This window comes from Saccopteryx leptura, chromosome 11 (genome assembly GCF_036850995.1).
Source record: "Saccopteryx leptura isolate mSacLep1 chromosome 11, mSacLep1_pri_phased_curated, whole genome shotgun sequence".
In the NCBI taxonomy this organism is placed as follows: domain Eukaryota; kingdom Metazoa; phylum Chordata; class Mammalia; order Chiroptera; family Emballonuridae; genus Saccopteryx; species Saccopteryx leptura.
In genome coordinates this window covers 6,674,635-6,691,721 of record NC_089513.1, presented here as the reverse complement: position 1 = coordinate 6,691,721, position 17,087 = coordinate 6,674,635, and the positions used below count along the sequence as shown (strand labels likewise).

The 17,087-nt window shown below is 40.1% G+C and overlaps 1 protein-coding gene across 6 annotated transcripts in view; it reads left to right on the top strand.

Annotated features, from left to right (window-relative positions):
- CCDC102B (coiled-coil domain containing 102B) overlaps window positions 1-17,087 on the top strand; it is a 197,273-nt gene that overhangs the window by 38,230 nt on the left and 141,956 nt on the right. For all 6 annotated transcript variants that reach the window (XR_010747365.1, XM_066352555.1, XM_066352553.1 and 3 more), the window contains exons 2-4: window positions 1,060-1,702; window positions 3,389-3,609; window positions 10,119-10,227. Coding sequence is in view for 5 of the 6 variants with exons in the window: in XM_066352555.1 (XP_066208652.1) it covers window positions 1,060-1,702; window positions 3,389-3,609; window positions 10,119-10,227 (973 nt within the window). In the remaining variant the exon portion in view is untranslated. The remainder of the gene's footprint in view (window positions 1-1,059; window positions 1,703-3,388; window positions 3,610-10,118; window positions 10,228-17,087) is intronic.

Genomic DNA, 17,087 nt, shown 5'->3' with positions numbered 1-17,087 from the left:
GGAAGCTAACACTAACTTGGCACATTATATGTACTAAAAAGGTTGATTGAGAAAATAAATTGATTTTTATACTGTTAATTACATATGTATTTTTATTCTGTGTTTATCTATTCTCTGGACTATAAAATCTTTTATTGTATGTGTTTGTCTCATCCTCCAGAGTGTAAAAACTAGGTGTTATTCAAAATATTTTATTTTTAAAACATCATAATATATTAACCAGAGCAGGACTTAATTCATGTATTAGATATCCTTTTAACTGCAAGTCACAGAAAACTCAATGATCATAGCTTAAGTAAATGTAGGTAATCTTTCTCACAGGGCAAAGAAACCAGAGGTATACCTTCTAGGTTTCATACAGTGCTCAGTCAATAAATTTTTGATCTTTCTGTTCACCATCTGAAACGTTACACGGTGGCTCCTACACTTACCTCCTTCCTGAACCATGTCTTTGTTCAGGCAGGAAGAAAACAGAGGAAAAAGGGTTTCTCATTCTGACGTTTTCAGGTTTTTGTAGAGGGGAAATTTCCGCAGCAGACTTCCCCTCGCATGTGATCAGTAGAACCAGGACTCACGCTTCCTTGAGACCAGTGAATGGTCAATGAACCCAGGTCCTTGTGGAAGATTTAGACCCATCATGATTTATTCTGCGGGACTGGGGCAGGGTTATCCTCCCAGAGGTCAATAGATTCTGCATTTCACCTGAACACATTGTGCTTTAGTTATGAGCAGGGGAAAGGGGGGTCACCAAGTGGTAAATGGACAGTGTGTGTTACCATAAATATTAAACAAACAGAATTCCATTTGTTAAATTATTCACATCATATGCTGTCCACAGTTGTATCTTTATATTTTTGTTTGTGTTTGTACAGCATTCAATATGAGCGATTTCTGTTTCTTTGAAGATAATTACAGATGCATATATTCCTGTATCTTTTTAGTTTTGCTGGAGAAGAAGATATTCAATATTGAAAAGATGCGTTGTTTTCGTCAAATTTTTAAACTATAAGCTTTGCTTTTGTAACTTCCAAAGTTTTTTTTTTTTTTGTCTTTTCTTAGGCCTAAAAAAATAAATATGAATTTAGATGCCATTTATCGGTTAATTGAAGAAACACAAATCTTCCGGGTGCCGCAGTCCTCTGTGACACCCCCTGGGGATAGGATCACACCGGCTCCAGCCCCCCAGGACACCTGTCCTTCCTGCGCGCCGCTCAGTGGGTTGCCGGCTCGCGCTGCTCACGGCCTCTGCTGTCACAGTCAAGGTCACAGTCACGGTCACGCAGGCAACCCCAGCGACTGGGATGTCTGCGAGGAACTTCGCCTGCGAGAACTGGAAGAAGCCAAGGCCAGGGCGGCTCAGATGGAGAAGACCATGCGGTGGTGGTCCGACTGCACGGCCACCTGGCGGGAGAAGTGGAGTAAGGTTCGGGCAGAGAGGAACAGCGCCAGGGAGGAAGGGAGAGAGCTCAGGATCAGGTTAGAGACGGCGATGAAAGAACTGAGCGTTCTGAAAAAGAAACAGAGTTGTGCGCCCCCAGAAGAGGCGGCAGGAGCTGGAGGGGCCTGGGACCCGCTGCGCCCTGGCTTCCTAGAAGTGTCCTCTGCGCAAAGGGACCGGTTTCAGATGAGCTCGCCCACGTGGGAGTCCATCAGGGAGTGTTTGGCAAAAAGAGAATGTCCGAAGGAGGACACAGGTAAAACGGTAAGGAAAAATCCGGAGATCCTGGGCATCTTAGAATGCCTTCCTTGTTGAGTGCTGGGGAGGAAGGGAAAATCGCTTGCCCAGCGGCGACAGTGTTGATTGCTACACCTAAGGACCACAGTCTGGCTGGCTTCAGCAACAGAAAGTTCTAGAAGCCAGAAGTCTGAGAGCAGGATGTCAGCAGGGTTGGTTTCCTGCGAGGCCTCTCTTTTTGGTTGATGGATGGCTGTCTTCTCCCCTTCTCTTTACATAGTCTTTTCTCTATACATGTCTGTGTCTGAGATGCCCTTCCTAATAAAGGTACCATCATGAAGCCGTCTCATAGCTTCATATTAACATATGAAGCTCTGAATGTGCAAATTATTTATTTTTACAAGTAATAGATACCATGTTTGAGAATGTGAAGGGTTCTCTTCACATCTACTTTGCTGAGAAATTCTCGATATCTTGGGATTTCATTTGGAATATCTTTGTACCCTAAGTGTTGAGAACATCATACATCGTAGGTATTTACTGAAAGTTAGTTTATTTATGAGAAAAGATACTTCAAATTCCTTGTGATGGTAGTGAAGTAAGTAATGGCTGTTGAAGTCCCAGTTAACTGTTTTTATTTTGATCAGTTTTTCGGCCAACTCTAAAGATGGTATGTATGAATGAATGGATGGCATTACCAAAGTATTTTTCAAGGAGAATAACACTTCTTACTTTATTTTTTCAAAATAATATACATAATTGCCATTTGTTTTTGAGAGAATAAAGAGATGAGTCATACTAGTAACCTGACATGCATGTACTATTTTAAAAAATAAATAATAAAAATGAAGTATCACTAAGATTTTATTTGAACTTGGCTATGAATTGAGATTTTATTTGAACTTCACTTTATCTCATTTTAAACCACAAATCAGGGCAAATTTAAATTATAGACAAATACTCATAGCATGAGTTTGGTAAAGTTTTGGAATTATGATGTAAGATTTTGAGGCAGTGTATGTGCATCTTTGCTAAATGATGCTTCTATATATTAAAATGTCCTGTTAAATTCTATTTGAAATTTAACTAGTGATCCAAAAATGTTTCAGTAAACAAGCCTATTAAAACATTCAAGATTTCCTTGAACATTTTTTCTACTCTGTCCTGCAAAAATGTGAAAAAAAATAATCAATTGGCTTTATGTTGAAACTCTCAAATGCTTTGTGAGAAAAACTTTACAAAGAAGTCCATAAACTCATTAAATAACTCTTTACAGTTGTTCAAGTAGATGCAGGGTTATTTTTAGCTGTGATTAGAAAAAGAAAATGTAACCTAAAAGTTAAAACAGACTTTTTGGAAAAATGTATTTGATTATAATAAGGTAGAACAAAGGAAGGAAGGAAGGAAGGAAGGAAGGAAGGAAGGAAGGAAGGAAGGAAGCAAGGAAGGAGGGAGGGAGGGAGGGAGGGAGGGAGGGAGGGAGGGAGGGAGGGAGGGAGGAAGAAAGGAAAAAACTCTTGAAGAAGGCAAGTTAATCTTTAGTCAAATAACACTATTAAAGACTGATTGGAAAATGAAAGTATGAATTTGATCCTGAAAATAACATTTATATCCTGCCAAGAACATGGAAATATTCTTCATGATTTTTCTACTGAGAGACTGAAAAACTCAACAGTAATAATTGTTTTATGTTTTTGGTTTTTTTCCTTTCAGGAAGAAGGTTTGATTCTTGACCCATTAAGATTAAACGAGAAGCTGAAACTCCCTCTAGATTGTCCTGATTTATTCAAGAACAATGGTTCTGAAAACTGTGTGAGGAAGCCGGGGCGGAGTCTGCAAGCAGGAAACCTGCCTTTGGAGAAAGAAGTGCCTGAAATTTCAGCTCTGCCGCTGCATTTGGATGAGTTCCAAAAAATCTTAAGAAAAGAAAGAGAGTAAGTTTGATGATGATTGGTACAATCAACATCTCCCTTAACCGAGGCCAATTTTCAAACTTGAAATTGATCATGTATTTTACCCGTGATTAATCATTAACTTCTAATATTTAAAAAGTGATATGCTATATTCATTTAAAAAAATTTGAAGATTCACTTATAATTGATTAGCTTTTATTTTTATCATAGCCCAGTTTTCATCATCTGTGGCAGATTCACCTTATTTATATTTGAATTATTAATGAATATGATTATTATCTCTACACTGAGTTAATAAAATAAAAATGTATTAATATCAATAACAGATCACAATTTTGAGAGGAATCACAGAAAAAGATGCCTTATTTGTTGACCAGTTTTGGTGGACAGGAAAGAACACTACACTTGAGATTCAATGACCTGGGTATTCATCTTGGTTCTGATCTATTCTAGCCATATCATAATTGGTTAGTCAATAGTATGCTTTTCTGTCCTCTGTAAAACCATGGGTAACAATGCTTATGTTCCAGTTTTCTATTGTTTAGTAACAGAACTTTTCAAACAATCGTTACTGAAACAACAATCACCGTGTCTGTTTGCGAATTTTGAGCATGGCTTTCCCATGTGAGGCATCAGATGGGAAATCTCAAGGTTGGGGGCTGAAGCCATCTGAAGCCTCACTCACTCTGAGATGTGGTGGCTGATCTCAGTTCTCCTATCAGGCCTCAGTGGTAACACCTGCATGTGGCCTCTCCTATCCTGCCTCTTGGCTTCCTCACAGTATGGGCTAGGCTGCAAGAGAGCATTTAAAGGCACAGAGAGACTATACGATATTTTAACAACCTGGCCTCAAAAGTCACATAGCATTTGTTCTGTCATACTTAACTGGTAGAGACAGTGGAGACAGTCCCACAGGCTTATGAGTTCAAGGAAGAGGGGCACCATCAATGGAAGGAGGGCCAAAGTCAAGTTATAACAAGAGCAGGTAGAATGGCAGGAGTGTGGCTGCCACCTTTGGACAACACTATGCCATTGCTGTCCTCACTGAATTCTTACATTGGTCAAACATGTGGCATGTCTGGGAAACTGACCACTAATATGAATTACTCTATATGCCGTTTTTGTTCTTATTGGAGGACATATTTATGGAATATTTGATGTACTTTAAAACATGGTCCACAAATTTGATAACATTTTTTTCTGTCTCTTTAGCTATAAGACTCTTAATAAACAAAATAAAAATAACCTGGGAATAATATACACATATAAGTATGAATATGATTATATATTATATAATGGTTTTAGTTTCTATGGTTTCAATGGATTGAAATAGTGACAAGTACACACACAAATCTTTCATAAATACTGGATTTTATTTGCCATTTCTTTTCTTTGAACTGGAAGTTTCTTATTAGTCCTTTTGAAATGTATTTACACCACAAACTTCTTTTTTAGATTCTTGGTCTTGACCTCACTATTACAAATAGATAGTGATAATACAAGCATCTGTGTATAGAATAAATATTTATTACTCTACCATCAACTAGTAGTTTGTAACAGAGGTAATCAATATTAGTAGAAACGGGAAGAGAATTGAATTAATTTTAGACCTGTACCCATATGAACAATTTTACCTGGAACTGTAGGTCTCAGTCAAGTTCCAAACTACATGTTTTACTTCTTGAAGGATTTAACGTTTTAGTGGCTAGAGACTTCTCTCAACCCCCCTGCACAACGTGACTTCCCTGCCATTCTGTAATGGGAACAAGAAACTGTTCCCTAGAAGTAAACAGAAGGCACAGCTTGACGGTACGCAGGGGGATCTTTACTCTCATTCATGCACACGGACATGTAACTCCATATCCGACTTCCTAGGGATAAATTAACAACCTCCAATAGAAGTAAATGCTCCAGTTCTCAGCAACTCCGGATATAAACCCTAGACAGGCCAAAGAATATGGGCGAAGGAGGCCTTGGATTCTGCTCGGCCTTCTCCCTCTCCTCTGTATGGAACCATCCCATGGCGCCGTGTCCATGAATCATCATCACGCAGTTCACAGGAGGCCACTGCAAAGCCTCATTCTATCACGAGAATGTTTCCCAAGGATATAGCATTTATTGTTGCTATAAATCTGTCTAATCTCTTAAATTTTTCTTCCTGGAATCTCAATGAGTGGGTGGCTGTGCTTGAAAAGATGGGAACATGGTTTTCCGTGTTCCCAGCTGGTGGGAAAATTCTCCTGATGGGGGCCCAGGACAGAGGGAATAATTTCTACTGTTGTTATGACCAGGAACTCCTCAGCAAGTACGCTCAATTGGATCACACTACTTGTACCCACTGTACTGTTCAGTTTTCTCTGTAATTATCTAGGATCTGAGAATTTGCCAAAAGTCTATGCTTTTGGGGGTGGAATTAAGAAAACCATTGCCAAGACCAATTCCATGAGCTTCCCTCTATTTTTTCTACCAGGAATTTTATAGCATTAGGTGTCATGTCTAAGTCTTGAATTCATTTGAGTTCATTTTTGCGAACTTTGCCGTTTTTTTTTTTTTTTCCTCCTCCAGTATCTATTTTGTGTTTAGGCCATTGTCCACCTAATGAGACAGAGTCCATTTTCTCCGCATAGACAACAGAAAATGCTAGCACATCTCTTCCTTCACCTCCTTTCCCATGGGGGTGCACATGTCTAACTGGGGAGTAGGATCCAGAGGCAGCCGCCTGGTCTTCTTGGTAATAGTGAATGTGTCAAGGCAGAGAGCGGCCAGAATCTGTCTTCCTCCTGTTGAGGAAGAGGCAGAGGTGGCAGCTACATCACATCTCCAGAGGAAGTAGTGGCCTCTGGTCCCTGTAGACACCATCCTGTGTCTCTGGGTGTTGATACGGAGGCCATGCTGTGCTGTCCGTTCCTCGCTGGGGGCCTCAGTGGGGGCCAATGGGAAGATTTCAGTGGCTTTATGTTTGCTACTTCTGGCTTCAGGGGTTCCACACTTCCTTCTTGGAGTCTCCCAGAGTCTTTCAACTATTACTATCCCTTTTATGCCTTTATTAGCTAATAGGATATATCTGCCTGATAGATACTTCATTGATACCAGGAACGTGTATAGGCAACCGGCCGGGGAGGTGACAGGCATTGAGGTCTTCACAGGGTCAGTTCTATGAAATGAGAGTGGGCTTTGTTCCTGGCGTGTCACCTCCAAGCCTTGGTCTCTGCTCCAGGGTGTCTCTGAATGTAACAATATTCTTTAAATATCTCTTTTCTAATTAAATTGACTCTTTATGGCTTTGCTGAAAGGTGTTGAAAATAAAAGATGCTAAAACATATAACTATAAAAATAGTTGGGAATGCAATGAGAAAATTGCAAATATGTTGATCATTGAAAGTATATTTATAAATGTTTATTTTTTATTGCTTAGTGCTTAGCTTAATTTTGGACTAATAAAAAGTGGATATCTAAATGTCATTACAAGTTAATTGGTTTTGTTTGGTGAAAACATTTGCCATTAATAGGCTTTAAGAAAATACTGATTAGGCCCTGGCCGGTTGGCTCAGCGGTAGAGCGTCAGCCTAGCGTGCGGAGGACCCGGGTTCGATTCCCGGCCAGGGCACACAGGAGAAGCGCCCATTTGCTTCTCCACCCCTCCGCCGCGCCTTCCTCTCTGTCTCTCTCTTCCCCTCCCGCAGCCGAGGCTCCATTGGAGCAAAGATGGCCCGGGCGCTGGGGATGGCTCTGTGGCCTCTGCCCCAGGTGCTACAGTGGCTCTGGTCGCAACATGGCGACGCCCAGGATGGGCAGAGCATTGCCCCCTGGTGGGCAGAGCATCGCCCCATGGTGGGCATGCCGGGTGGATCCCGGTCGGGCGCATGCGGGAGTCTGTCTGACTGTCTCTCCCTGTTTCCAGCTTCAGAAAAATGAAAAGAAAAAAAAAAAAAGAAAATACTGATTAGCTATTGTATATATAATGAATTTTTATACCATTTATAAATGATTAGAGTTTATTCCCAGATATTAATGTTTCAGGATTTTTCATCACTGAGAAGTATTTTATTTAATCTTCCTGTTTAGATGTCTAAATTTTATGCACAGTTATGGAATCATATTAGTTTACAAAGTATCAAGAGATTGCATAGAAATAACATCATGCTTTCCATAAAAGTTATTTGGGTTCTCCTTCTATCTATTATATGAAGCCATTTCTTTTTGTGCCTGAGGCAGAAGCCACAGAGCCATCCTCAGCACCTAAGGCCAACTTGCTTGAACCAATCGAGCTATGGCTGTAGGAGGGAAAGAGAGAGAGAGAGAAAGAGAGATGGTGGAGGGGTGGAGAAGCGGATGATCGCTTCTCCTGTGTACCCTGACCGGGGAATCGAACCTGGGGCTTCCACATGGTGGGCTGATGCTCTACCACTGAGGCAATGGTCTAGGGCCAAAATACTGTATTTTTGTTAAGCACTTTCTACTTTTTAAAAAATTTTTGTGCATAATAAAAGCAATATTTTTAGTGTAAAATTATTTTTTTGCCATTTTGTAGCTCAAAGAATATGATGGTAGTGTAAATGTAAATGTATAAGGAGTCATTTATGAAAAGTTTTCTAAAATGTAGAATTAATGGATTAGGCCAGAATAGTCAGGATTTACAGAGTGCCCCCTGCTGCATAAATGTAAGTGAGCAACGCCCTTCTTGCTTGCTTGCATAAATAGTCACAGTGTTCGGATGAAGCCACACTAAAGAATCATTCAAGTATCACACGGCCATTAATTCTAATGAATTACCTGTCTTCTCACTTCTCTGGCTAAGTTTTACCTTTTTACATAATAAAAGTACAAAATTTTATTTTAGTAAATTAACAATTACTGGTTATTTTGTTTAAGATGTATACTGAGGAATAAATATGCTATATTTACATGTTATTAATATGCCTTACATAAGGAATACAAATAGTTATTCATTTTATGGACTTTGACAGAATTACACCATTTTTATTTCATGAACTGACCTGACTTAGAATACATATGCTATCCTGACAGGCGGTGGCGCAGTGGATAGAGCATTGGACTGGGACGTGGAGGACCCAGGTTCGAGACCCCAAGGTCACCAGCTTGAGCGGGGGCTCATCTGGTTTGAGCAAGGTTCACCAGCGTGAGCCCAAGGTCGCTGGCTCGAGCAAGGGGTTACTCAGTCTGCTATAGCCCCCCCAACCCCCCATCAAGGCACATATGAAAAATCAATCAATGAACAACTAAGAAACCGCAACGAAGAATTGATGTTTTTCATCTCTCTCCCTTCCTGTCTGTCCCTACCTGTCCCTCTCTCTGACTCTCTCTGTCTCTGCCATAAAAAAAAGAATATGTATTGTAAGTCTAGATATAATCTATATATAGTTGTATCCTTAGAATGTGTCTATAATTATATGTAACTAAGATGAAAAGCTTAATAAATATATAGTTTGGAATGTTCTTCTTGAACTTCTAATAACACCCTAGAAGGAATAGATAACCTAGTAATTTTGATGACGTTTTTGAGGGTTAATATTTATTCTACAGAAATAATCAATTTTATGTTAATGTGAGCTCTTTGGGCTAACTTTATAATTTTATGTTTTGTATTTTTTTTCTTTTTACAGAGACAGAGACAGTCAGAGAGAGGAATAGACAGACAAGAACAGAGAGAGATGAGAAGCATCAATCATCAGTTTTTTGTTGCGACACCTTAGTTGTTCATTGATTGCTTTTTCATATGTGCCTTGACCGTGGGCCTTCAGCAGACCGAGTGACCCCTTGCTTGAGCTAGTGACCTTGGGTCCAAGCTGGTGAGCTTTGCTCAAACCAGATGAGCCCGCGCTCAAGCTGGCAACCTTGAGGTCTCGAACCTGGGTCCTCCACATCCCAGTCCAACACTCTATCCATTGCGCCACCGCCTCATCAGGCTAATTTTATGTATTTATGTGTAATGTTAAAAGCTGGTGTTGACTTTTCAATGTGTATGATTTTGAATTTGTAAATTTAAAAATCTAGAATTTTGGCCAATTTTCAAGTCTAGTTTTTTTTTTGTTATTCTATTAATGAATAAAATAATTCTCAAAATTATTTTTAAGGAGAAAACTTACTAATATATACTTTGAAACAAATTTAATTAATATCTTTTAATAAAAACTTAATATATTTATATATACCTTTTCCTTTTCATATATTTTTTAATTTCTGTGAAAAAAATGTCCCCATGTTCTATTCATATAACTCCAATAAATTAAAATATAGGCGAAAGCAGGCAGAAAGCCAATTATTTTAATACTGGCAAAGCTAAATGAAATATGTTTAACCAGCTATAAAGCTAATTGACAGGATAACAAATTAAACCAAGTTTTTTCAGTATTTATAATTTTTAGTAAACTGAAAAAGGTTTTTGGTCATTATAATGATCATCTATAAATATTTAAAAAATTAGGAAAAAAGCACATCTAACTTTGAATGCATTCCTGAAATTATTTTTTTAAGTTGCAAGCTTGTTTTGCTTTGGATTCTTTATTTAGAATGCGCTCCTCTCTGGAAAAAGAAGTCACGCGTCTGGAGTCGGCTGTGTCCTTATGGAAACAGAAGTACGAGGAGCTAAGAGGACCGAGGTCCCAAAATAGGACGGAGGTATGGCGGCATGGGGCGTGGAGGGGGAAGGGAATGAGGCTCTGTCGGCCGGGGGACGGAGGCTCCAGGGACAGAGGAAAGGGGTTCAGGTGGAATATGCTCCTGGGACTCACTGTCACTGGCAGGCTCGGTCACACTCAGGCCGTCATAAATCCTGTTCTAGATATATATATATTGTTAACGCTCAGCCAATGACACCATTAACTATTCATTTCAGGCACGCACCAGGGGACCGCTGAAGATGTCATTGTATTGCAACATCTGTATTAAATAGTTCTACCTTATACTTTTTTTATAAAGCAGTCTGAAAATATCAATGGATCGCAAGGGTATTTCGGTTCTTTTCCTATGGGCACTACTATCATACAGGGTCAGCCACTTGCCTCTGTTTTTCCTTAGCATTTGCATCACTAAAAGTCTGTCATGAATGCTTTGCTTTTCAATGATCTTTAATATACATTATCTAAACAATATTAACTGTACATGTCTATACACTAAAGCAGTGTGCTAGGTACCTGTGGGACAGAATTATGAGCAAAATAAAGAAAAATACCAAACAAGTGAAATACTCTTGAATAACTCAACATGTAGTTGGTGCATGCACAATATGTATGTTTATATAGAGATACACACGCACATACACACACATATGAATCACATGTATGCTGACAGCTGTTAAAGAAGCTCAGTATCTAAGTCAGTTTATTTCTCCTTGATGGATTATGTTAGATTGTCAGACTGGCTTTGTTTCTAGCTCAAATTTTGGTTGTCTATACACACATGTTTATTTATATATGGACTCACAGTATTTATATTCCCAGGCAGGTAACTGAATATGAGGTATTTGGGTGTGAACATGGACAGTAAATTAATTTTATACAGAAAAACTAGTTAACAACACAGAAAATCATGTTATTCTTAGAGTGTATGTATATTTTCCCTATATGATGACAGGTTCAAAATTTAATTGAGAAAAGTAGTATTTAGGATAGAATTGTTTTTTGTTTTAAATTGAATTCATTGGGGTGACACTGACTAACATAATTATATAGATTTCAGGTACCCAGTTCAACAACACATCTCTGTACACCATGCTGTGTGTTCTCCACTCCCCAAGTCAAGTCTCTGTGCCTCACCATTTATCCCTCTTATACCCGCCTCTACTTCCCACACCCCTCCTGCCCCTCAGTCACCACACTGCTGTGTCCATGAGCTTGTTCCCCCTCCCCTCCCCTGCCCTCCCATCTTCTTTTCTTTTCTTTTTTTCTTTTTGGCTCAATCCTGCTACCTCTCTCACCCAGGGCAGAGCCCCCATGGACAGCCTGCTTTCCACCTCTGAGTCTGCCTCCATTTTGTTTTTAGTTCATTGGGTTCCTTAGATTCCACGTGAAATCACATGCATTTACTGTATGTTGCCACTAGTGTGCAGTGCAGACTTGCGAATGGAATGTTAGTCTCCTCCTAACCGCTTCTTTGTATACAAGCAACTGTTTTTGAAAAACAACTGTTTTTGAAAAAAGTCCTGGTTTTGAGTTGTCTTACAAAGTGATAGGTATATTTTAAAATGTTCAATTTTCTTTTTATTCAAAGGATATTTTGGCTATGAAGTGGGAAAATGTGTATTTTGAATTGCTTAACTAAGCTTTATAGATGAGACAGAGGAAAAAAAATAGCATTTTATAGCATAAATTGGGTTTATATTTTGATGCCCAAATGGAAATGTATATTAATCCGTATGTGATCTTTTTACTAGGTAAAACGAGGATAGGGTTGTTGGAACAGAAGTAATTTCAAAATTGCTGTGGAAATTTTGTTCACAAAATGAGTTAAACTTTTGAGGGCATGTTTTAGGTAGATGAATTATGAATTTTAGCAATGAATAAGAAAAGTTTTATTGTAGTTGAAGGAAAGTTAATTTAAACAGATATAAATACCGACATTGTTTGAATTATTTATATGTGAATTATTTTAAAATATGTCCCTTTCTACTTCTTAAAAGGAATTTGTGATATTCTTTGGGTATTTTAAAAGAGATAGTATGTACACATACATTTAAATTATTTCTATAAAATACTATAAAATTTTTTAAAAACTAAAAACAAATAAATAAAATATTTAGTCACATGTAATTATTTATTTATACATTGTTTAATTGTTTTATAATAGATGATAACAGACTAAGATTTTTATGGCACAGTTAGAAATGGAACTTTAGAGTAATTATAAGTGTAAAATATTCGAAATTCCTGTACTGTTGACTTACAAGACTTGACTCTGTGGGGGTGAACTCACGATATGGTATACAGAGTTGTGTTGTAGAACTGGGCACCTTACCCCGTATAATGATGTTTATTAGTGTCACCCCAATACATTCATTTAAAAAAAGAAAAAATGTGTCAGGGTACAACTTCTACATCATACACCATATGCATTCTCCTTACATTATTTCTCAAAAATTCTGAAAATGACTTTTGCTTTCAATGTAGGTCTTTACCTACTGTACAAAAAATTTTAGATACAGTGTAAGTCATTTTCAGATGCTGAAACTCTTACAAGCAAAAACATACTTGGCTAGAAACTGCTGATGGAAAGAAAGATTAGAAATTTTTAGAGCTGAAAACATATGTTTTTAATAGACCATGATTTTTAACAATGTACTTGAAAGCCTGGTACACTTCGGAGGAAAATCATTCTTAAATCACTGACATTTCGAGAAAAATAAATGTAAGAATTTAATTGTGAAATTTAATAAGTATTTAAAATGCAAACCAGACAATGAGTAGTAGAGATGATTACACTCAAAATGATATTTGCATGCTGAATTTAATACTTATTTTGCTTTTCCTTTGCAAGACTGTAAATATTGATTTCAGATTAGATTATGAGTTCCCGTGTGCTGAAATGATCTTTTTTTAAAAAAATAAAATCTCATTATCTAGAAAAACAAATGTTCATGTAAGTGATAATGATTTACACAAAATTTTTGTGTACCTTTGCTTTAACAATAAATGGCTCTGATTCTTTCCGTTATGGAAGGTATATCCTTTACCATATGTGGAGAAGACTGCTAACATTGAAACGTTGACGTCAAGCTGGAAAATGAAATGTGACTTTTTAATCTTTGAAAATGTTGCGCTTTCACCTGGTACCGTTTCAAAGATTTTATTATGAAATCTTCTTTTTGCAATCATAACTATGTTTCTAGTAGTTTATAATTTGTAATGTTCTTTTATACAATTTTACAGTTAATATTTATAGAGACACAGGCTTCCTGGGTACAGATAGCTGCCATTGAAGCCTTCTCTCCAACACCTCCATGCTCCTGTCTGATTGGTGAGGAATAAGGATGTTAGAATTATGAGTTCTATGTGTCTACAATCCCACAGGGATTCCATCACTTAGAAAAACATTGTCGTATGGGAGCTGTTCTACACATGCCAAGAGAGGGTCCTGGAAGATACACGATTTCTCCCACATTGTACTCCTCCACCGCCCTGTTTTTACCAGCTGGGGGCTAGGGACACCCGTCAGACCACCTCCCCCAACCTCCTTCACCAGCAAATCATCCGGCTAACTGCGCAGGCTCCGGGGAGGAGCTCCCCATTCTAGCCCCACAGAGTGATTTCACCCATGAATGCCTCGCCTGACTCTCCTTGTCACTCTCCCTGTTCACATTCACCTCCAGCTACCCTGGCTCTCACTCATTTTACCAGATCAAGCAAACGTCTCCCCTGCTCAATCCCAGTCTGCCTACAGCCAACACCCCCCACCCCCAGCCTCCGGTCTGGCGCTCTTCCCCAGGGTGACCAGCCAGCTCCCTGGTGGCAGGTTGAGCACAGGGGACTGCACCCCCCCCCCCAAAGGGGTTGCCTGCTGGGAAAGCAGCATACTCTTTACTGTCCGTGGACCTCTGCTTCATCTTCCATCATGGGACCCTAGGTAGCAGCGCTCTGGCCAGGCAGATGCTCATTTCTCGGCAAAAGAAATGTGGCCATGGGCCAGATGGGGCCAAGTTCTCCAGAAGTCTGATACATATCATATATATCAGAGCACCTAATATACAGTGTGTCTGTAAAGTCATGGTGCACTTTTGACCAGTCACAGGAAAGCAACAAAAGACGATAGAAATGTGAAATCTGCACCAAATAAAAGGAAACTCTCCCAGTTTCATACTTACTCAGTGCAGTTCGATGTGGGCTCACGCACAGATTTTTTAGGGCTCCTTAGGTAGCTATCCCGTATAGCCTCTACAGACTCATCACTGACTGATGGCCTACCAGAACGGGGTCTCTCCACCAAACTGCCGGTTTCCTTCAACTGCTTATCCCACCAAGTAATGTTATTCCTATGTGGTGGCGCTTCGTTATAAACGCGCCGATATTCATGTTGCACTTTGGTCACAGATTCAAATTTAGCGAGCCACAGAACACACTGAACTTTCCTCTGTACTGTTCACATCTCGACTGGCATGGCCGTGGGCTGCTCCGCTGTATACATGGTGTTACATCATCATCTGCACATGCGCACATGCTGCCACATCATCCTACAGAAACTGGGAGGGTTTTCCTTTTATTTGGTGCAGATTTCATATTTCTATCGTCTTTTGTTGCTTTCCTGTGACTGGTAAAAAGTGACCATGACTTTACATACACACTGTATATGATGTCCTTGCTTTGGTGGCCGGTATTCATAGGTCCAGGATTTTGGGGAGCAACACCATGCACTGGTACCCTTTATAACCCACTACCAAGACTTTCACTTTCTGTCCTTGCAATATTACAGTCCACTGGTCTGCAAGTCTTAGTTCCAAAAGGGGTGGAGAGTGTTTCTACCAGGACACACACCAATGATGCCATTGAATGAACAGTTAAAATTGATGCCCCACCATAGTAGACGCCTCATGCCCGAGACTTGACAGGCCGAGAGGACGTCCCTGTGCTGTATGGGGTGACTGGTCCTGACCACGTAGGGGAGGCTAGACTGTGACTCCACCATGGAGGTGGGGAGCAGTGTGTCTGGGACACAGGAGATTCCTTGCGGTGTCTCTTAGTCTTACCATGGCATATGAAAAACTATAGCTAGCCTGTGCAGGCAAGATTAGTAATGGCCCAGAGCCTTCAGAAAGGAAGGGTTGGGTCACTGCACCAGGCAAAGAACCATGACCAGCTGCTGTGCTTGCTGAACACAAGGGAATGCAGAGTGGACAGTAGGAGGAGGTGGTGATAGCCATGGGACCAGGTACAGAAGCCAGCGTTGTTGACTATCATGAGGATTTCGTCCTTATTGCCTGCGAACACATTCTGTGCCACCTCTCTCTCTCTCTCTCTCTCTCATCTTTCTCTCTCTTGCACGCACAGGAATTGGTGCATTTTTAGGTGTATGTGGCTAGCTGGATGTTAGGCAGAATCATGACCTTGTTACTGTTTCTATTTGAGGAATAAGTATGGTTTAAGGAGATGCATATGGGGGTGACCTGTGATTAGTACTTTTATGTGTCAGCTTGACTAAGCTAAGGGATGCCCAGATAGCTGGGAAAACACTCGTTCTGGGTGTGTCTGTCAGGGTGTTCCAGGAAGAGGCTTGTGTTCGAATCAGCAGACTGAGTATAAAGAACATTGGTCTCACCCCTGCAGCTGGCATCACCCCATCCCCTAAGGGCCGAGTAGAGCAAAAAGGTAGAGGAAGGACTCCCTTGCCCCCTGCCCTCAGACCTTGCCATTCCTGGTTCTTGGGATTTCAGACTTGAATGGAGGGCTGCCCTATCAGTCCCTGATGTTCGGGGCTGGGCCTGGAGTTCACTCCAGTGGCCCTGCTGGACCCAAGGCCTCCAGACTCGGACTGAGTAACACGACCAACCGCAGTTGACGGATCTACGGATCCTGGAACTTCTGGGCTTCATAACTGCAAGGGCCAGTAATAGCTTTCCATTCACCTCAGTTTACACATCTCTTTATAAAAACGCATGGTTTCAGTCCAAAAAATTCCTTCTTTACTCTTTTTTCCTCAAAGACATGGGCGAGATTTTTAAAGACCTAACCAAACTGGGTCCGTTTGCTGTACGCCTTCTGCAGTGAACTGTCAGCTTCTTGAAATACACATCACGTCTGCCTCCATCGGCCCTCTACCTGGTGCCGGACAAACGTGGTTTATAGTTTGTGGTGACCGACAGTTCTCTCTCTCTTGCTCTACAAGCTTCTACTTCTAAAAGGGGCCCTGGCGACTGAACCTGCACCCCTAGTATCCTATCCATCACGAAGTTCTGTATAGCTTGTTCTTTGCCAGACATGACTCAGCTTATCAGGCCAAAGAGGGAGGCTGATAAAACACCATGTCAGAATTCTGTAAATGCATAAGGACAAGAAAGCCTATGGACACCACTTTGCTGACAGAAGCGCCTTCGAGACCTTTTTAAACAAACACGATGAAGAATAATACAAGCACTAAATTACGTAAGTCAGAATTAAATGAAGCAATAGTGGATCATTTATAGGCGTTGCCAAGGTAACCCTCAGAACACAGATGACTTATTGAACTCTCAGGCTGTTGTAAGAATTATGAAAGAAAAGCAGGCTATTCGGAATCCGCTCTACTTGTAGAAAATGATAGAGAAAAAAGTTGAAATCAGAGGTTCTACCATGTAAGTTTAGCATCACCAGTATTAAATGTAAAACATAACACAGAGAATCCAGCTGACATTTAATCTATTCAAATTAATGATTTGAGAGTAATGATAAAAGTCTCTTACAAAGAAATGAATGGTGACGACTCGAAATGAGTTACACACAGGCCGTGGTGCTTCCACATGGCGGGGAGTGGCTGGTCCGCGGGACATCTTATTTTGTATCTCAGCTGACAGGACG